Source organism: Seriola lalandi, unplaced genomic scaffold (genome assembly GCF_002814215.2).
Source record: "Seriola lalandi dorsalis isolate HSWRI2012SDOR001 ecotype SW California unplaced genomic scaffold, Sedor1 jcf7180002054216, whole genome shotgun sequence".
Taxonomy (NCBI): Eukaryota; Metazoa; Chordata; class Actinopteri; order Carangiformes; family Carangidae; genus Seriola; species Seriola lalandi.
This window is the reverse complement of record NW_019524769.1, coordinates 349,832-371,511: the sequence shown is the minus strand read 5'-3', so window position 1 is coordinate 371,511 and position 21,680 is coordinate 349,832. Positions and strand designations below refer to the sequence as shown.

General features: G+C 42.3%; 2 protein-coding genes across 2 annotated transcripts in view; one reads left to right on the top strand and one right to left on the bottom strand.

The window, feature by feature from the left end:
* LOC111653465 (leucine-rich repeat and fibronectin type-III domain-containing protein 4) overlaps window positions 1–21,062 on the top strand; it is a 37,985-nt gene extending 16,923 nt beyond the window's left edge. The window contains exons 2-7 of the mRNA XM_023404086.2: window positions 1,155–1,769; window positions 1,897–2,059; window positions 3,751–3,921; window positions 5,347–5,508; window positions 6,257–6,991; window positions 18,148–21,062. Coding sequence (XP_023259854.1) covers window positions 1,181–1,769; window positions 1,897–2,059; window positions 3,751–3,921; window positions 5,347–5,508; window positions 6,257–6,991; window positions 18,148–19,477 — 3,150 coding nt within the window. The 5' untranslated portion in view covers window positions 1,155–1,180 and the 3' untranslated portion in view covers window positions 19,478–21,062. The remainder of the gene's footprint in view (window positions 1–1,154; window positions 1,770–1,896; window positions 2,060–3,750; window positions 3,922–5,346; window positions 5,509–6,256; window positions 6,992–18,147) is intronic.
* Window positions 1–21,680, bottom strand: part of pcxb (pyruvate carboxylase b) — a 284,512-nt gene that overhangs the window by 98,140 nt on the left and 164,692 nt on the right. The window lies entirely within an intron of this gene.

Sequence of the window (21,680 nt, the reverse complement as noted above, 5' to 3'; positions counted from 1 at the left end):
AAACTGTGTAGTAAGCAGGAGAATGCAAAATGGCCCTGGAAACCCCCACGCTTTGATATCGATACTGCTTCAAATCTGAACTAGATGGTAAACCCTCTTCCAGTTTCTTGCAGAAAGAGTGCATTTGGACTCTTGGACTAATGGAAAATATTGAGCCAGCAATTTCCAGCAACTTGTAAAGTCAGCATGATATACGGTTGTGCCTGGTTGTTACTCAAAGTATTAGATTGCATATATTATACATCACTTTATAATCACCATACCCCATACTACAAGTCTCCAGATTGCTCCACATAAAAATACACCCGTCTTTCTCCAACGATGTTATTTTCTGTGTCTGACTCACCGTCTCGTCCTGTGTCTCCTCTCTCTAGCCACCGCAGATGTGACTGTTATCAACACTCCCTGTCACTCTCTCTGTATCTAGGTTACAGTTGCTATGACAACTACTATGCATGCCAATCAGTGGCAGTTACTCATCTCTATACCTTATCATGACCAAAGCTGTATTTAGGAATGTGTGTGTAAGTAAGCGTGTGTTTTCTGCACGTCAGAGATTACAATGGGACCCCTCTATGTGTTGTACTCCACTGAGTCTTGCTGTGGAATCAAGGCTGATAGGTTGGTGACCAAATTTGATTCCTTGACCCAGTCTTAAGAAAGGGTCCTATGATATAACACTTGTCTAATCCGCTCTTACAGGTTTCTAGGTAACTGTTACTATGGGGACTGGCTGTGTTCAGTCTTTTAGGATGTTGTTGCTAGGCAATGAGCTGTTGTGGTGCAGAGGTATGCAGGGCTGTGTGTGAGTGTGCGCTTGTAAGTGTACATGTAAGAGGTACTGCAAGAAAGTATGTGTTGCAGGGGCATCAACCATTTCTCAATATGGATTTTTTTATGCTGTGAAGCACCAAGTGGGCATTAGTGCTGAGTGGTACTCATTTAGGAGGAGGCCTTGGTCCACACAAGTATGCATGTGTGTAGAACAGGCTCTTGTTCCAGCTCTGTCTAGTCAGAGTAGGTGGAAGACAGGACACGAGACACAAAAACACACTTCAGACATCTCTTATAAAACAATGTCTGACCAGGGAACGAGACTAAAAACTCATTTTGCTCTTATTCTCCCCCTTTTTGTCTCTATCTCTCTCTCCCAGGTCTGTGGCTTGCCAGGCGTTCTACCATGCCTGTCCCCCCACCCCTCAATCCCTGCAGACGAAAACACCTGCCCCACACACACCTTCACCCGGAACAAAGGGCAGAAGATTCTACCTTTCCTACCTCCCTTTTCCCTCCATCCATTCACTCTCTTTCTTTTCTCCCCCCTCTCCTCGTCTCATATTTGCCCTCCTCATCCCATCTCGTCCACTGCGACTGCCCCAGGGCTGCGAAAAGAACCCTTCCTGATTCTGTCCCTTTCCCAGCATTTCACTGGCTGACACTGGTCACATGCTGCCTGCTGCCATCTCTGATTGGAGCAGGGGAGACGTGGGGCGTGGTCTCCGCCTGTCCCTTCCACTGTGTGTGTCGAAACCTTTCAGAGTCGCTCAGCACACTCTGTGCCGACAAAGGCCTCCTGTTTGTCCCCCCGCATGTTGACCGGCGCACCGTCGAGCTGCGACTGGCTGACAACTTCATCACGGAGGTGGGCGGGAATGACTTTGTCAACATGACTGGCTTGGTTGATTTGACTCTGTCAAGGAACACCATCCACCTGATTCGACCAATGGCTTTTGCTGACCTGGAGAGTTTGCGCTCGCTGCATCTGGATGGTGAGCTGGAACAGTAGTTACATTCTAGGATAACTACAGTCCTGACTTTAACTACTTGGATATGATGGTTCATCTCAACAGAATTAAAAAATGCTTAATTGTTTTAGATATATATTTGTGCATCCAGGTAATCGCTTGACGTCACTGGGCCCCAGGGACCTCGCAGGTTTGGTTAATCTGCAGCATCTGATTGTCAACAACAACCAGCTGGTTAAAGTCTCTGCCCAGGCCTTTGATGACTTCTTGCTTACACTGGAGGACCTCGACCTGTCCTACAATAACCTCAGGAGGTAAGATTTTGCCTCTGTTGTGATTAGCCACACGTTCTTGCTTTGCAGTCACTCATTCTAATCTGTTCTGCTTTGTTTAATAGAAACATACTGTAATACTCTAGAGGTTCCTGTGCTCAGGTCTCAGTCTTAGTTGCATGCTGCAGAAGCACAGCTCAGCTCCCAAAACCTCAAGGCACAGTGGAAACACCTTGTATGATCTCAGCAAACACAGTCAAGAGAAACTAGCTCAAACTGCTGAGGCTGGGAGGAGAGGACTAAAAGCTCAGGAAATTGAAAGTGAATCAGTTTTGATGAGGTCCTAATTTTCTTTGACTTTGATTTTGTTAAGATTTGATGAGGGCACGGCTGAGCTTACTCCACTGTGTGTGAGTGTGTATTGCTGTAGCTATTCTATATCATTCATATTTTAGCGCACTAAGTAATATTCCACTCATCTCCATCTAGGACAATGGAGACACTTACAGTCTCACTATCTATTCCTCTGGACTAAATAATAAGTCAGAACAATGACGATATTCCCTATTCTCCTGTTCATAGTGTCCCACTGTGTTGATGAATTCAGCAGCTTTTGGCTGTCAGTTCTGATTAAGATGCTTCATTTGTCTCCTCTACAGGAGCTCTCTGGCCTCTCTCCAACCTCCACACCAAGCCATAAGAAAAGAATAAAGAGTTTTAATGATGCACACATTAACAACTGCTCTTTGCCCTTTGTTATATTTGTTAATCTGTTATAACCTGATTTATGGCAGATTTTCCCCTTTTGCTCTGCCTAAATCTGACTCATGTTATGGACAAGGCTTTATTGTAAGATGAATGACATAATGGAAAGAAAATGATTATATACAGTCATTTAGATTATGTCAAAGAGGCTGTGCTACAATGTCCTGCTTCATTTGTCTCTCTCTCTAATCTAAACCACAATTTGATAAATAATTATGCCTTAAGTACTTCTTTCCCCTCACATGATTAATTGTCTGGAGAGATTCTGCTGTATAGATAATCTGAGACCATCTGCTGTTTGTTGTTGCTGTCAATAACTTTTTCTCTCCTGTTTGAGTGACTGAAATAACTTTCTATTCATTTCACTACACAGAATGAACTTTGAAATCAACTCACTAATGTGTGATATTCAGTAGTAGCAGTTTCTCTGTGCTCAGTAGTGTGATGTAGAGTGAGGTTATATTCTGCCAAACATACATTCTTTTTACGAAAACGACGCACACTGTAGTGACCTGAACAAATACAGAGAAAAAGATGACATCAAGTGTGTAGGTATGACTGTAACTCCAAAAACAAATGCATTACTTAGTATTTATCCTGTTTTCCTAAATCTCACTTCTCAGTTTTGACACAATGATTTGTGTAAAACAGTTATTAAGTGAATGCCTCCACAAAAGGAATACTAGATAGCTATTACATGCTCAGAACATAAAGAGTGAACTGTGAATGATATAATAATGGTGCACTTATACTTTAATCAGTTTCATTTGTTATAAAGTGGAAATGTACCCACAGAGGACACTAACCGTCAGAGCAATAAATCTGTCTTCACAGCTGCCTCTACCTTCAAGAGAAATTCTCTAATTTCTCTTCTCTTAAACAAGAATAAAAAAACAATCTTGGCACAAAGTATATTAATTCCATGAATCACACACTAAAGTAAATATTCCTCTATCTTATTGCTACAGGGTACCGTGGGAGTCCATTCAGAACATGGCCAGTCTGCACACTTTGAACTTGGATCATAACCTGATAGACCACATAGCAGAAGGAGTCTTTGGAGAGCTATATAAGCTTGCAAGACTGGATATGACCTCCAACAGGCTCCGAACCCTGCCTCCTGATCCCCTCTTTGCAAGGTAGCTCTTAAGCTTCATCTTTTATGTTTCTCTAAGAAGTGGCTTAGTGGAAATATTCTGTGGCAAATGACATAGCCACAGAGCCACCAAAGTGGTTTTTAACAGGGACGCTGGGGCACAGAAACACGGGGAGACATTCTGTAACATTTTTAGTCACTCCATTCACTATTTATTTGCTGTTTAATTATCCATATGTACAGTATGTATGCACCACTATAAACCATTTCTTTCTTACCAGTCCACTAACTGGAACATCAGCTATGGTGGGGGTTATCAACTACTATGTTCTCATTGTATTTCCAACAAATCTTCCAAGCTCAACGATTATTTGTCCCTACCTTCGACCCATTGGAATGTGTCCTGAAATAGAGCCCCTATGGCAGAAGGTGCACTGGACTTTTGTTGTCATGGTTGCAATGATAAAAATGCAGTTAAGTTTATGGAATGGTCATGGTTTGGTTAGGCTTAGGCATAAAGATTTTGTGTTTATTTGGTTAGGTTTGAGAAACATCATGGTTTATGCTAAATAAGACCTTCCTTAAGGTTAGAGGACCTTGGTCATATGGTTACAATAAATGATGACTATTGGTTTCAAGCTGTGTCAGGGCCTCTGTGAAGCAAATTGCTCAGGTGTATGGTTTCTGACTTACAAATTGTCAAATGAATGTTGCATGTTAAACACTCAGACTGGTGTTGTATGACAAACCATGAACAGAGCTCTAATCAGCAACAGACATGTTTTTCTGTTGGCCTGCTGGCAAAAGCAACTTCAATTTAAGTTAAAATTACCCCTTCAACTACGCCTTCATTAAGTTATTTTTTCACGCACCTCTATGTAAGTCAAACCTGATTGCTTCCACATTTTACTCGAGATTACTTTCTATTTCAGTCTTGGTTGTTTCATTACAGTTCATGTTGAATGTGGTGGAGAGAGCTTTACAAAACACTGGCATTTAAATTTACCCACCTGTGCTTTTTATCTCTGTATGTAGCCATGGGAGAGTATATACAGCAGCTTTCCACTGCCTCTTCCTTTCATAGGTTCCTTTGTTTATTCTTACAGTACCACCTGTTCCCATTCTCTCCCTATCGTTCAATGCACTCTCTCTCTCTCTCTGTCTATTATAAACACACACACAGACAGACAAAACAATGTGCCTTAGCTAAGAAAATTATATAGGGTTCTGAGTTATTATGCACACCCATTTCACATATGTGGTATTACCACCCCTATCTTTTGGACGATATTCCAGAAACCTTCTTAGGAAGCTAAACCTTGACAAGGACAACAACCATGTGTTAAAGAATAAGGTTTATAGAGTTGGTTCAAAATGGATTGGTTAATTAGAAACCAAACTAATCAAGGACATTAAGTCTCACACATTTGCAAAAGTTTACTGATTCTTTTTCTATTGTCACCTTCAGGTCCCAGACTGGTGCAATAAGTCCCACCCCCTACAACGCTGTCATAAGTCTAAATTTTGGTGGTAACCCTCTGCACTGCAACTGTGAGCTGCTATGGTTACGGCGGCTTATCCGTGGAGACGACATGGAAACGTGTGCCACACCAGCTCACTTGGCTGGAAGGTAAATGCCACCAACTAATCAATGGATTATTTGTTCAGCCCACTAAGCATTCGATCAACTGTTTATCCTCAACCTTTTAAACAGTGAAGCCTTCTTCAACATCAGGGGGCGAAGAGGAAGAGTCTGAATGGTTGAATGATGTGTTAAGTCCAATTGAAAATCATTAGTGATTTCCAACTTTGGCTCCAGGCCAGGTTCTGTCCAGTTTTTGCTCCAGCCCTGTTTTAGCACACATCCAATTAAGGGCCTCATATTCTATGAGGCCTTAATTGGATCATCATGTGTCTAAGAATAGAACTGGAGCAAAAACTCGCAGGACAGGTAGGCCGTAAGGACTGAGTTTTCAAACAGCGGTGTGATATATCGGTTGTAATTATTCTGCTACTTAGGGCTCTCACAGAATTATTTTGGTCTAACCCTGCAGTCAGAAGTATGTAGTGAAAACAAAGGAAAGTGAACATCTGTTGCTGTCATCAGTCATTGCTGTCACCATTAATTACTCATTACATTTTCTGCAGAGCAGCATGGGAAATTGTTCACATTGTTGTGCATTACTGAACTTTACCCTTAAATTGATAGACAAAAGCACATAGCTCTTTAGGTTAATGTTCTACATTAATCTGCCAAACCCACCTCAGAGGGAAAAATTTCTGAGCGTATCCAAAATGATGACTCCACTCTACCTCTCTCTCCCTCTTCTCTTTCTCTCTCATTGGCTTCATCCCTCTTCCCTCCCTTTGTCCCTCAGATATTTCTGGTCAATTCCTGAGGAGGAGTTTACTTGTGAACCACCACTCATCACCCGTCACACCCACAAGCTGTGGGTCCTGGAGGGCCAGCGAGCCACGCTAAAGTGCCGTTCTATTGGCGACCCTGAGCCAGTAGTCCACTGGGTTTCACCAGATGACCGCATCATTGCGAACTCGTCCCGGACCAGCTCCTTCAGCAACGGGACCTTGGATATCTTAGTAACTGTTGCCCGGGATGACGGGGCATACACATGTATCGCAATAAATGCAGCAGGTGAAGCGACTGCTACTGTGGACCTGAAAATAATCCCCCTTCCTCATCGGGGAGGAGCAGGCGGAAATACTGGGAATAACAATGTGAACACCAAGAACAACAGGAACGTGACCAATGGAATTTTACGGACTGATCCAGGCTCCTCGGATATCAGCACAGGGAAAAATGGAGGGATTAACAATGGCGTAGGACGTGGAGGAGAGGTGGAGGAAGGAAGAAGAGATGGAGCGGAGGGTGAAGATGGCGATGGTGGCAGGGCCTCCGAAGGAGAGAGAGCTGATGGCGGGAGCATGGAGGATGAGGAAGGGGATGAGGAGGAAGGGAGGATGGTGGGAGTACAAGGGGTTACATCAACCTCGGCTCAGGTCCGATGGGATTTGGGGCGTTCGTCTGCAGCTTATGTTGTCTGGATGTATCAGATACAGTACAACTGCACCGCAGACGAGACCCTCATCTACAGGTCAGTTAAACCTTATTAACTATTTACATTACACACCATGTAAACAATGGTCGCCATACTGTATTTGCAACTCTAACAATAGCTTTGATACTTGCCAACAGGTATTGGTTATTGTCTTACAGCTTCTCCTTTTCTTGCAACCACCTTTCATTTTTGTCAGTTCCTTCCTCCCTTTTTTCATGCAAAAACCCTTAAATATTTATCCATTACAGCATGACACTTCAGTAGTGCAACTGTTCACCTTGTACATGGACGAGTGGATCGCTCAAGGGAAGGATGAATGGGGAGACAGATGAAGGGATAGAGGGGCGAAGGTAGTTAATAATTTATCTCCATCACTCTATGACATACAAACCCAACAGGTGAACAGTTAGTGCATATGGATGAGAGTAGGGCGGCAGAGCAAGTGGAGAAAATGTTTAATGAATAAAGGGGATTTTGAGGGAGGAGAGATTTTTAAGGTTAGTGACATTCTAAGATTCTGTAACATCTTGAGGCAAGCAGAAAGTGTCTGACTCTGAATGCAAGATACATCTACAGCAACATTTAGTGACATACAGTAGCATGTGCCAGTATTAATGGGGAAGTAACAGAGGAACTTGATGGTAGATGTCATTTTTAATTTGAAGTAAAATTTAAATCTTCAGTGAGCAATGTCACTTTGCATTTAAAATAAGACCCCCCCCCACACTTCAGTGTCCATGTTTACTCAACATGCTCTCAGAGGCAGAAAAATAATCAAACATTTATAGACCAGATTTGAGGTTAAGGGCTGCAACGTTCTTCTTGTTACCACAAATTATTTAAAGACCACCACCACACCCTGTCTTATGAGTTAAGGCTTCACTTTTGGATAAACATGAGGTGAAAACCTATTCTGCATCCCTAAGAAAGCCTTTGCAAAGCTCTTTGCTCACTCTTTCTATGCATCTCTGTGAGCCAATTTGTACACTGGAAGCCTCGAGTCTATAGCAAAAAAAGACGAGAAGTTCTACTACGATAAGAAGAACAATTCAAAGCAAGGAGTATGTAGAACAAACCTTTTCCGTTTCACACTTTCTGTGCTCACATTGTGAATCAGAAGCCCTTAAAAACTAACTTCTCAAATATGAACAGAAACATGGGGAGATATGTGAAGTCTGATTGAAGAGGACGAGAAGAGAGTAAATGAGTCAAACATGAAGAAATAAGATGGACCGATGCAGGACAGAAGTCTTTTCTTTCAAAATATAACAGGAGCTACCTGGTGAAGATGTATAACTACTGCACTGCACATGAATTGTGTCTGTATTCAGAGTTTACTGCCTCAGTATTTACAAGCACAGACTGATGAAACATTTATGTGTGTGGTTGTTGCTACAGTAAAACCCCAAATAGTGAGATGGAATAAGACGAGGAGAGAAAAAGTTGTGCAGGGACTGCCATCATGGCATTATGTGTATTTATGTTTTTGATTTCATTCTGCACGGATGCGGGATTGAATGTGGTTTCCCCAAGGTATTATAAAGATGGCACTAAGCTTTAAGTGGTATCGAGAAGGGGTAAAGGGAGCCAACCATATGACAGGAAAGGAACAGGGAAGACAGACGGATGGAAAGATGATTGGATGTGTGAAAAACTGTTGGTATAATCAGAAGGATTGAGGGAAAGTATGGAAAATGGCAGCCAAGGTTGAATGGAAAAAAGACGAATGGGCAGGAAAAACGAATTGTTTGAGTGATTGATAAAGCCAGACATGAAGAACGGTTGAATTTCAAGGTAGGAATGAGGCCGTTGAGATCTCAGGAGGTGGAGGAGAGGGATTGAGGGAGAAGGCAAAGATAGGGGATGGTTTCTACCCAAATCACCAGGGGAGAGATTGAGATGAAAGAAGGATGGGTGAATGGGGAGAGACTGACAGACAGTGAGGGGGAGAAGATAGAGGGGTGGGCCCAAATGGTCCTCAAGGAAAAAGCCTGGAAATGAGGGTGGAGTGATTGAGGGGAGGTATTTAAATCCATCACTGGAATAGAATAAGAGAGAAAATCTGTGTACACAACAGAAAACACACCTGGGTATGGAAAAAAGAAAGAGAGAGCTTGGTAGTTGGGAGGGCCAACATAATGAAAGAGAAAGAGGGAGGAGAGGATGGAGCCCAAAGAAATTTGGAATAACAGCGATGGGAAATAGTCTTTTAAAAATCATACAAAAGGAATAATGTCACAAGGGAGAAGGAGGGAGAGGAAATAGAGTCAACACAGCGTGGTGAAAGCCCTGCAGCAAAGCGATCCACTGCTAGAGAGAGGGATGTGTGGATGAAAGGACGTAGGCGCAGAGGTGTCCCATTGAAATGCCACATCAAAACAGATGAGTGCAGATTCTGTACAATCCCATGACATATTTGTGGCAATTACACATGGAGAACTAATTAAATGATTGAATTGAATGAACTGAATGAGATCTAAGCTCCCATGCTGATCGGCTGCATTACTTTCTCTACAGAAAATATTCCAATAGGTGAGTTGACTTGCTACTTAACTGCTAACGTTTGTAGAGTAAAGGTGTTTAACTCTAGAAACCAAGGCTTGTAGCAAATAATGCATCTATAAATTCAGAGAGAAGGTGACACCTCATCTAGCCCAGCTTCAGAGTCAAACTAACCCTTTGATAAATTTGTAACAAAACCTGGACACTGATATTAAACAAAGCAGTATTTGTTGTGGGGTTGATGTATTGAGATGCATTAAAATGCCCTGGATGAATTCAGCACGTAAACACAAAACGGTGACACAGTTAAAATGCTTTTCTCTAAGGGAACAAACTTTAAGGAGATAATGAAACGGCGGCATCAGTAGAGGTGAAGGTGCAGCAGCTGTGCAGCTTTAGACAAGAAAATGCTGCTAGACACAAAGAGACGCACACAGAAATAAAATAGCAGAGAGATAAGTGAGAATGACTGAGCCAAGGCAACCAGTGTCACTGGAGAGCTGCTGAAATTCAGCGAAGAGGGAGTAAGCGATCTGAAATTAGAGTAAACTCTAAACAAATCACACCGCCATCAAAACAGAAGGCGGCGACAACTGTCACAAAGGAGAGACAGATGTAGCGCCTATCCAAAAGGTGAAATTGAGATATTAACTTCCCACCGAATTGAAAAAGGGAGGAGAAATGTTCAAAGAGGAGACACGAAGTCTGAGGGCTTTGAGGAAGGAAGTAGGGAAATCTGTCTCCAAGGACAGCTAAAGGCAAAATGGAAGAGGGCAGCACTTGAAAGAAAGCCTACCACAATGCAGTCAGGGACTTCCAGTATAGCTTTCTATCATGTTATCAATGTGCCAGTGCCAATATCACACCAGCTAGCAAGTCTGAGAAAAGAGAGTTAGCAAAAGGAAGTCTGGCTTATGAATTCAAAAGGAGGGAATGGAAGAGTGAGATTTTATATTTTCTATCAGGGATTTGTGTTCATATTTTGTTGTTGTTTTTGTTGCTGCTGCTGCTGCTGCATGGGTTTTGACAGGTGGACTGAACTGAGCTGAGTGAGAGAGACAGAAAGAGAGGAAAACAGATGTTTTAAGAAAAGAAAGCGAGGAAAGACAAGATAAAAAAAAAGGGAGCATCTAGTCTCCAATGACTGACAAAAAGTGAGTTACACAGTGAGATAGTGGTATATAATGTTTAAACAGATTACAGAACAACAGAGCACATTGTGTGGCTGCCAGATTTAATCATCTATAAAAAGGTCAGTCACATGCTAGACAACACCAGCTTCCATTTTAGCATGGCTTGTCTAATTCTGGTGGCGTATGTGACAGAGCCAGGTGGGACGTTGCCCATGTGGCCTCCGCTGGGCACTGGTCACCCTGTCAACCTTAGCTCCCCTGACACCACCAACTAAGCTTCCTTCCTGGAGCTTTGCCACAACATTACAGTGTCACACTTGATTTTATTAGAAAAGAATGTCCTACACTATCCAATATGAGATGGCGTTCAGATATTCTGAAAATCTCAGAAATAATATAACCAAGGATTTCCTGAGGCTGTGTTGCGAATGTGGGAAATTACCACAGTGGCATGTCTTTCTCGCCCAAACATGGGCACAGCCCACCTGAAGGACAAAGAACAGGAGAAAGAATGTCCCTCCATTTTAATGAGGCAGCATTTTCAAAGTGACCTCTGTGATTCCATCTGTTAGAAAATTCATCTGATCTTCTCAGCAAAAGTTCTATTTTCATACAATTTCACATTTACAGGGCCTTTCACACAGAGCTGAAGAGTTTCTTTAATCTTAACTACCACAGAACATACACGGGTGGACATAAACCAAAAGAAAAATCATGAAAAATGTTACAAAACATGCATCTATGTCAAGTTGATTATGTTTTTTGTTGAGGATGTGTCAGAAATGTGTTGAGTCTTTGGTAGTTGTTGTACTGAAGGGCAGACAATGCCACAAAAAGCATCCATACAGTTGAATTATCACCTCTCTGCCAGTCTAAAAACCCATCTGACATGAAGTAAATATCACATACAAAAGCACAATAGCACAACTCAGAGCTTCACGACAATATTATTTGTCACAAGGCTATTTTAATGGAATTGTGTTACATTTTACAGTATAGGTGTCATTGAGTCCAAACACTGCGTAAATACTGAAATGGAGATACCTTAGTAAATATTTCTAAATTATATAACATGTAGTTAGTTTCTTTCTTTTGTGCTCCTGGTGTTTTTTTGTTTTTTTTAAGTGTACTGAAGATGTACCTTTTTAAAAACACTGGCAATCTGTTGGGAAAGAAGTTGTCGATACTTTATGAATCACAGTACATAAGGGACGGCAGCAAGGGCATCTGTATCATACTTGTACACGTCAGAGCCAAAAAGTCTTTCATGAGATTCAGAAGTCCTCAAAGTGTGCAGGCAGGAGTGGAAGGGCTTTGACAATTTTCACATTTAGCTCCAGTTACAACAGGATCAACCTTCCTGCTGGGCACTCATAGTGTCAAATTTGGCACAGAATTTAATGGGGCCAGAAACGATCAGAGGGAAAGAAAGAGGAGGAAGTTGGAGAGAGAATCACGCAGAGTTTAAGAAATAATGAGAATAATGAAAGTAGAGTCTCAGAAAAGGGACGCAGAGTTAAAAAGGACAGGGGGAGAGTTTGACAGCCACAGGAAAGCAGCATGCTGAGAAATAGACAGATGAGGTCATAGGTAATGAGTCACAAACGGAGAGGGAAATAAAAGGACTGAAAAAGTAGAACCTCAAAATTAGGTGTATGGCAATGCCACTCATTGCTGACACTAATTACACACCGTATCCGACTAATATTTGACAGAGTACTGAACCAATCTATAAATAAGTTTAAAAAAATATGTGGTACACTGTATGAACTATTTTCATCCACTGGAGAAATCAAACATCCAGAGATACTTTCAGTTTCTGTCATGTATTGCACAATATGATATTGCAGGAGAAATGATAGCAGCTTCTTATTTTAGCCTACTGGTAACTAATACAAGAAATTATACAAGAAACAAGATAAGTACATCTGCTGAGGCAGGGATAGATAAGGATGCAAGGAGAGATAACAGTGAGGAAGGGAGGAGGCATGCAGAGACAAAAATGGAGAAAGAGGGAGGAAAGAAGAAAAGAGCAAAGACGCACAAGGCCAAAAGGATGGAGGAAAGAAAAGGAGGGGAGGGAGGGAGGGAGGGGATTTGGGAGAGGAGGGACAAAACTAGGTTGAGAGTTGTACCCCAGGGGAAGATGTAATTAAGTGTTAAACTACTGTGTCAATACATGTGTCAACTCACATCAGAGGCAGATGAAAGAAAGGAGAGAGAAAGGGTCAGCACTCAATACATATGTCATCTTATATTATACTGTAAGATCAGAGAAAGGGAGGAAGTGGGTAAGGGAGGCAGAAAGGGACAGACAGCGAGATTCATACTACCTTTTATCATGTGGTTAAAGTAAAATGAGGAGAAAATAGGGAGAAATAATGGAGACAGACAAATACTGGGGGATTGGGGAGGAGAAGGAGGTCATAAAAAAAGGAATGGGAATGAGAGAGAAAACAACTGAATCAGGCAGAGCAAGAAAATCAGGCCAAATGAGAGAGCCGAGAGAGAGGGATAGATTAAGGAAGGCGAAAAGACAGAAGGAGGGATGAAACAAAATCCAGAAGGGAGGGGTTGGGGGAGAGACAGGCAGAAAGACAGATCAAGGAAAACAGAAGAAGAGATCAGACTAAATTGAGGGAGACAGCCAACGAGATAGTAAACAGTCCGACAAATCAAGACCAAAAATGGAGGAAAGGGTAAACGAACAAAAGACATGACATGGGAAAAAGGAAACGAGGACAGTATAGATGTCAGCCAGAAGAGGAGATAATTGCTTTGTTGTTCCTCCTCTTCTCTCTCTCTCCTTCTCTCTCCATCCTCTGTCTCTTGCTCTCTGTGCCCAATCTTGTCTGGTGTCAGACCACCAGACTCGGTAACGCAGATAGAGAGAAAAAAAAAAGAGAGGAAGGAATGAGGCCGCAAGAGAACACGAGAAGAAGAGGAAGAGAGAGGGAAAGAAAGATGTGGAAAGGGGGACAGGATTCTACCACTCCTTTATCCCGTCTTCTATCAGTCTTTTCTTTTCCTCTCTCCCCCTCTCTCTCCTGAGTACTAATAATTACTCGTTTCTGTGTCACCAGCTTGAACAAAGCACTCCCTTGTCTCTTTCACTTTCCCTCTGCATCTGTGTGTGCGCGCGCCTTTGCAGGGTTTAACCATAATTAGAAGCACAGAAACAGACACACACGTTCTTGGTATGTTAGGCGACAGAGCACAATGCCAGCATCTGCAAATACAGGGATGCAATGAGAACAATAACCCCTGCCTCCCTGACAAAACCAATTCAATAAATCAATTCATTTTATTTCAGAACAGTAGCTCAACTCATATGGGGACCACTTTATATTCATGAACATATATTGTCTGAAGAACACTAAGGATTAAGGTGAAAATCATTTCATCTGTCCAGTATGCGTATGCATACCACAGAGCTGCATATTTACATATACATATGACAATAGGCATGTAAATATGGTTAAAAATGCATAATGCAGTGAGTAGTAGCGAATCAGCATATCAAAGATGCATGTGTCCGGGTCTTCCATGTATATTTCAGTGAATTTGCTTGCCTATTTCTGTCGCAGTCAGAGTGGCAAAAACAACCACAGAGGTGATTCACGATCTCATATGGGAGGGAGCAGTGGTGGAGCAGAGGAAAGGAGTGGTGATGAGAAATATAAGATGAGGGCAAATGGAGAGGTGGCAGGGAAAAATAAGAGGAGAGGAGAGGGGAGGATTAGGAGGATGGAAGAGCAGAGGGAGATAAAGAGGAAATGATGAGGAGAGGAGAAGGAAGAGGGGAGCTGGAGTGACCTTGGATGCTGAATAATGGTACACGGTTATAGCTGTGGCTAATAGAGACATAGTACAGTGACTGCAAAATGGGGAAAGGCTGGGAGGTCAGGTGGCGCCCGGTGAGAATCGGCTGAGGGTTTGCAGTGAGCTGAGCTGATTGGCTGCAGAAACACAGAGGAGGTAAAAGAGACGGAGAGAGACAAAAGAGGAGTAGAGATGAGCAGAGCAAATGAACATAACAAAAACTTTAAGTCAAAGTAAAAGGTGCCAAGAAAGAAGGTGTATTACTTCAGATTTAGGTAAAGGGAAAGAGAGGATGGATGATTACAAAGTGGTGAAAAAAGCAAACGACACTGACAGATAAGAGGGAGTGTCCAAACAGTGAAAAGATGGAAATCTGTTCATAAAAGATGGATGGAAAAAGAATGAGGAGGAGTGACTGAGGGAGGGAGGATCGAAAAAGAGCTGAAAAGAAAGATACAGGGAAGAATGGAGGATAGACTGAATAAAGGTACAGATAATGAATAGCAAGATTAGAAAAATGACTAAAGGATTCATTCAAGATGTGTGCATGGTTGTGAGTCACGGTCACACAATGGAGGACCAATTGAACAGCTTGATGCTGTGTCCCAATGTATCATATGTAGTGCAGACTGCAAGAAGCATTCGGTTGTTTTGGTAATCCACACACACACATATATATACACACATATATATATATATATATATATATATATACACACATATATATATACACACACAAACTCATTTGGTGCAGGATAATTCATAATGCAAGCATATATCAGATAGTCGATAGGGATTCAGCAACAAATACTGCTTGTATAACAATACAGTCTTCTTTTCCAGCACTGGATCCAATAAAGCTTGTAACTGTCTATCGGCTAGATTAATCAAACTGAGACACTGAGCGACATGGGAAAAGTAAGGAAACCAGCATGCATTAACATGACAGTGAATCAAAGTAAGAGAAAAGCCATTTAAATATAACCTTTGTTAAAGAGAGGCAGCCCCTCAGCCGAACATGACTCCCCACACTGATGGTCAAGTCCGTGCCTCGCGGGATCTATCAATTATACGTAGACACATAAAGGCTCTGGATGAACTGACACCACTGTAATATTTCTCAGGGCCTTTTATAAGCCTATAACATGACCGGGGCTTTTTATTCAGACAGAGAGGCAGCAGGAGCGTTATGAGTGCCGCTTCTTGCATATTTCATGCGGGAAATCTGATTAAGTATCCCACTGCCTTTACTACTGGACTTTTACAAGGGTAATTTGCAGTCCTCCACTGTGACTGATTCCCCAAGACGGGCTTTCATTTTAGGTTTTCATTCCTGATATATTTGGGTATAATGCCTTGGTTTGATTTCACTTCTTGAGGTGCCTCGCTCTTTTCTGTAGAAATATAAAAAGTATGTACTCTAAACCTTCATTTTGCTACTTTCATTTCCAATTCTAGTTATCACTCTGAAGTTTTGGGCCTTGCAATGTAGTCAGTGTCCATCATTTCACAGAGCTACCCGACACTTTGAACAATCAGAGTTTATTTAAGTGAAGGCCAACAGTTGGAGCAGACATTCAAGCTAATTCACTTGTGTAAAGAGTTGGATACCAGCATTTCCTGGGACATTATAGCAAATTGGCTTTAGTATGCCCTCTTCTTAGACCATGCAATTGTTCAAGTGTCTGCAGTTTATTTATTTATTTTTTATGCTTGTTTGGAATTTGTAATGAATTTGCATGAAAGAAGGATATTACTAATATTCTAGGTTTATTCTAAGTTGACTGGTCATGAAAATGTAATGTGTGGATATTATATAAAGAGCTGCTTTCTCTAGAATAATGGGCCTTTACCATGGTAACACACACCTGGTCCCAAAGTTGCTCAAGCAAAGAGAATGAGTTAATTGGCGAATTTGTGACAGTGTTAGAGAGCAATCTATAGTGACCTTATGACCACAGGATAAGGCAGATTTTAATGAGACTGCCCCATGTGTCCGTTGAGATTATACTGGGACTGGGAGTGTCAGACAGTACATTGTAATTCCTTATCAAATCATACTGAGCTTCTGCAGGAAATTAGTTTGGAGGCATTTCTGTGCCAGTCCTTGCTATTCAAATCACTCCAGGAGATTCGCTAAGGCAGTGTAACCGAGTTTGCCACACGCTGTTCTTTGCAAAAAGCACTTTTAATCCTAAATTATAGCAGTGCAATGGTTGATATTCTGGGCATTAGTTCAGAAAATTACAATTGTGTTCACTTTGTAAGCCTCAAGAAGGCAGTGAAAATCAGTGATCAATATTCCTTCTTCACAGCACTGTATCCCAAGTTTATGGTTCTGCCTTTGAGTAGACCCCTCTTTTGTTTCCCAGATAACTTAGCATTATTCAAGAAAGCTAATCCCCTTATTTATGCAACACAAATATAAATATATTTGTGAGAATTCAAAATTCAAGATAAAGACAAGTAGGCTAAATAGCTGCTGTCCTTGGTCTCTTTATTTTGAATGCATTGTAAGCAGAGTAAGGTTAGGCGCCTTCTGCAGTGGGTCCCCCGGTGTCTGAGTCACACTAGATGGCATTTATAGGATGTAGCTCAAGTCTGAGGGGAGCTTGAATGTTAGCAATAGACAATACAAATAAGCTCTTTGATGTAGCGTGAAAAAGGACAGATAGAGAGGGATTCGGAGAGAAACTACAGGAGAGGAAAGAAAAAAGAAGTCACTGACAAAATATTCAGAGCAGCAACACAGAAACACAGAAACACACACACACTTGCCCACACAAGAGGGGTGGACAGCAGAGGGCAAAGTCATACCCATCAGCGACAGACACTTGAGCTGTGCTGCAGTCTCCCACACACGCACACTTTTACCCTAACAGGTCACATACACAAACCCACTAACATGAAAATACACAGATTGTCATTCAAGTATGTCCTAAATACAAACATATACAACCATGAACACGCACACACACACTGAGCCAAGCACATACAACTTACGTAAAGCCTGTGCCCCTCCATTCTTATCACCACCTCTCCTCATTGTTTTTCCCTCTCACTGTCTCTCTATTGTTCACCTATTCTCTGCTTTAGTTCTAACGGCTGCTCAAACACTTAAAATGAGGACACATTCAAAGCGCTTTTTTCATTATTATCCCACGCAAGCACTCACTCATTAGATACACGCAGGAACACATTTGCAGTCAAAAGAAAACAAAGCAAAAAGCATGACAATACACATTCATTTCCTATATTCCACTAATCAAAACCATAAAATGTCTCAGCTTTACTGTAATCCTAGCCCCAACAATTAAAACTAAAATGGCCTCTATTTTCCAATGCGAGGTCCTACAAAATGGCTCAACTTTTTCTTCACGCAGGGATTCAAGTACGAGCACGCACACATACACACACACACCCCTGCACTCCAAATGAGCAGACAGAGTTCTCTTTTCATGTTCCCTGGGCGCGCTCTCCATCAATAGCCTCATTTTCCCTCTCTCCCCCTACTGCAGTATCCACTCTTGCGCAGTTTCTAGCCATCCTTTCACCCCCTCCTCTCCTCTGCTTCGGTCCAGTATTCAAGCCTTTCTCCTTAGTTCCACAATAGTCAAAATATTCAGGCTAGTATTCAAGTTACAGCAGATATTTTATATTTCACTACACATCCTGTGCACAGCATGCCTGTTTATTTAACTGACCTCCTCTTTTCTTACTTTTCTTTGTCTCTAGGATTCTACCATCGACCAGTGACCGTTTCCTGTTGAAGAACTTGGTTTCCGGTGTGGACTATAACCTGTGTGTGCTCGCCATTTTTGATGACACCATTACATCACTGGCAGCAACAAAAGTTCTGGGCTGTACCACATTTTCCACCAAGGATGTTTACCCAGCATGCCGCTCTCTCCAAGCCCACTTTCTGGGCGGGACACTGACCATCTTGGTTGGTGGTGTTGTTGTGGTCACCCTACTCGTGTTCACAGTGGCGCTCATGGTTCGTCACCGGGTTTGCAATCATGGTGACCACATGATATGTCACAACAGCAACACTGAGGCAGGAGGTGGGGCCTGCTGTCAGAGTGGAGGTGTAGGGGGTAGGGACAAAGGGGGAAATGGTGGCGGGTGCTACCAATCAAATGGTTCCGGGGACATGATGATGGTGGTCCTGCCCAATGGTCTGCCTTCCAAAAGAGGAGGCGAGAAGGAAAAGGAAAAGGAGAAGGAGAAGGAAGCAGCTGATTCTGCGTCCTCTCTGCCTCCAAAACTCCCTCCAAAGCCCAGGCCCAAGCCTAAAGTCAACCTGGAGCAGTATCTTTCAGCTGGAGGGGTAGTTTCAACGACAACAGGGGCAGGACGTGAGATGGCACTGGTGGTGAGGCAGAGGAAGCTGGAGAAGGCGCCACCGTACACCCCTGAAAGTGACAGAACTCCCCTCTACTACTCCCCTTCCCCTCCATCCACCCTGCCCCGTCAGTCACGCTCCAGGGACCGCCCTAAACCCCGCCTGGAGAGAGAATTGACCAATCGTGCCAGTTTCTCTCTGGCTGCACCCCTGAGAGACTCAGAGCTGTTGGACTGGAGAATCACTCCCCGAGGCAGGGACAAATGGAACTCCTCACAGGCCTATCAGAGTCCAGTATCCCCTCTAAGTCCTGCCTGCGGGACCGTTAGCAAACGGCGGCACTCGTTGGATATGGGCTCCTCTGTTGCCCTAGCAACTGACGCTGCGGCCACTGTTGCCAAGCGCTACGGTGCTGTCAGCTACGCCAAGCGGCTGAGCGTGATCTGGACGAGGAGGAGCCAGTCACTTCATGGTATGCTGGTGCAGTGTGCCTCGACGACAAGCACAACATCTTCAACAACCAGCGACGAGGGCGAAGGCGGCGGCGGCTTTGGACCACGCTGTGAGTTTCAGCGGGGATACATCCACGCTTACAACACCACCAACTCCAACTCTAATGCTGGGATCACTAGTGGGAAAGCAGGCAGCGTAAAAGACAGGGGGAAAGAGAAAGGGAACGAAGGAAGAAATGCTGAAGAACTGGAGGAAAGTGTTGTGTAGCGGCCAGTGGAATGGAATTAAAAAAAAAAGCTAAGAGGGACAAAGGGTTCTGTGAGAGGACAGTTTGAATGGGATCTTGATTTGACGAGGGTGAAGCGGTAGGATAGGGAAGATGAAGTGATTACAGATGAGGAAGGGAAGGTTGCAAGTTCAGAGGGAGAAAGACAAGTAAAATTGACTTAATTCTCACTTGTGCAGTCCTTGATTTGCCTGGGGAGAAGTCAAGAAAAGTGAAGAGGAGAGGCGAAAGTGTACCTGGAAGTGAGCTGGAGATTTTTAAGAGGCTCTTTATAGCTTGACCTGAGGAGTGATGGGTGGAAAAATAAGTGGGAAGAGAGATGTGACAGGAAAAGCGGGGTGAGTGGGAGAAACATAACACATGGCAGTTTCAAAGTGGTCTTTAAATACTCAAGGCTGAGTTCAAGCTGTATCAGTAAAACATGGCTGATACAAGATAGAACAATAAAGTAGTAACAAAAAAACAAAAACCTAGGCAAAGGGAGTGACAATTCTGAGACGAGACAATGTGAATGGTATATATAGTCGCTAAGAGAGGGAAAGACGTAATCAAAGAGGGGAAAACATCAACAGAACAAAGGATATATAGCAGAGACAGAGATGGCGTGAGCTCAGCGTGGATTCTCAGTAAAGCCTATACACTAATAGAACCAGACTCTTGCTAACACTTCAACTCTCCAGGGTCCCAGCCCCCACAACACCACCAGGGTTTACACTGGATCAAAAACATCAACACAACCGGTAATACTGGAGAAATGCTTTTCTCTCTGACACAAATACAACAGTTCAAAAAAAAAAAAAGAGAAAAAAAAACCAAAAAGACATTTTGATGACATAGCTCTGCTTTGTTGTCTTGTTTTTTTTTTGACTCCAACACTGACGGCCATTTTGAAACTCTTTTCCAAAACACGATGAATGTGACTTTTATGTGTCCTCTGTGGCTGGACAATGATTTTGGCTTGCCATGCCTGCGGATTATGGGAGCATAAATACAGAGCCGGGTGCATTGGACATGATCAATCGATATGGGCTGGAAAGAGCGAGTGGAGCACAGACATTATTAAAAGAAAGACATTGGGATTACAATGGAGTCGATATGGATTACAAAATGGAGACGACAGGGGTGTATGATGAAACGTGTGTGCGTGTGCATTTCTGAAAGACAAGATCATACTGGATGTCAGATAATAATGGACCAAACAAATGAATAATACAAATGGCTGCATAAGTGTGCATGCCCTGGTGGATCAGGGACAGGATGTGTGTATGTGTGCCTGTGTGTGTATTTGTGTGCGCACATGTATATGAATGTTTGTGAGGGGCAATCCACTCAACCACGGTTGACGGTATGGCGCTTTCTGGACATGCTGTAAGAGGAATTAATCCAGAATTTTAAGACTTGAGGTGATCAAAACGCCCACAGTGAAGTCAAAGTGAAACGTTTAAAGACATTTTCACCAAAATCAGAATAAATCACTATTTCCAGCAAAGTAGCATGGTCAGAAAGCAGCAACCATTAAGCGGGAATCAAAATTTCAAATTCATTTTTTTGTGACTTCAGGTTCCTTTGTGCCACATGGATTCACTTTCAATCCAAGCAGTGAATGTTCTCAGAGAGGAACCAGTTTAAAAAACATGAAGCCGCTAACGATATAACTCTCTTCATTGGAAGACTTTGTAAAACTCAACTAATGGGACAACTGATCCATTGGCACATAGCACAGAGACTCTTAAAAAAAAAAATCTATCAATGAGAAAAAAAATGAAAAGAGAAAACTTGAAAGTACATATATATAGTATATATATATATATATATATATATAAAAAAAAAATGATGTTACTTGTCGCACCATGTGTTTCTGTTTTCTGGGGAATGATGTTAGGATCCAATACAAAATATAAAATGTGTGATTTTTTGTTTTAAACAAAAAATCGTCATGATTAGAACAGAAAATGTTGATTATGACTAGGCAGAAAAATGAAGATCAAAACAGACACTGAAGAAGCACACACAGCACAAACACACAAACTGGCAAGCACACACACCCCAAAACAGACACACACAAACAGATGCCTATAAAACAGAGCCAATTACATTAATAATAATGACTTTTAACCATTACTGTTGTTTCCTTTCTGTTTTTATTTCATTTTGCCAAAGTCAATATTGTTCTCTGGACTTGAT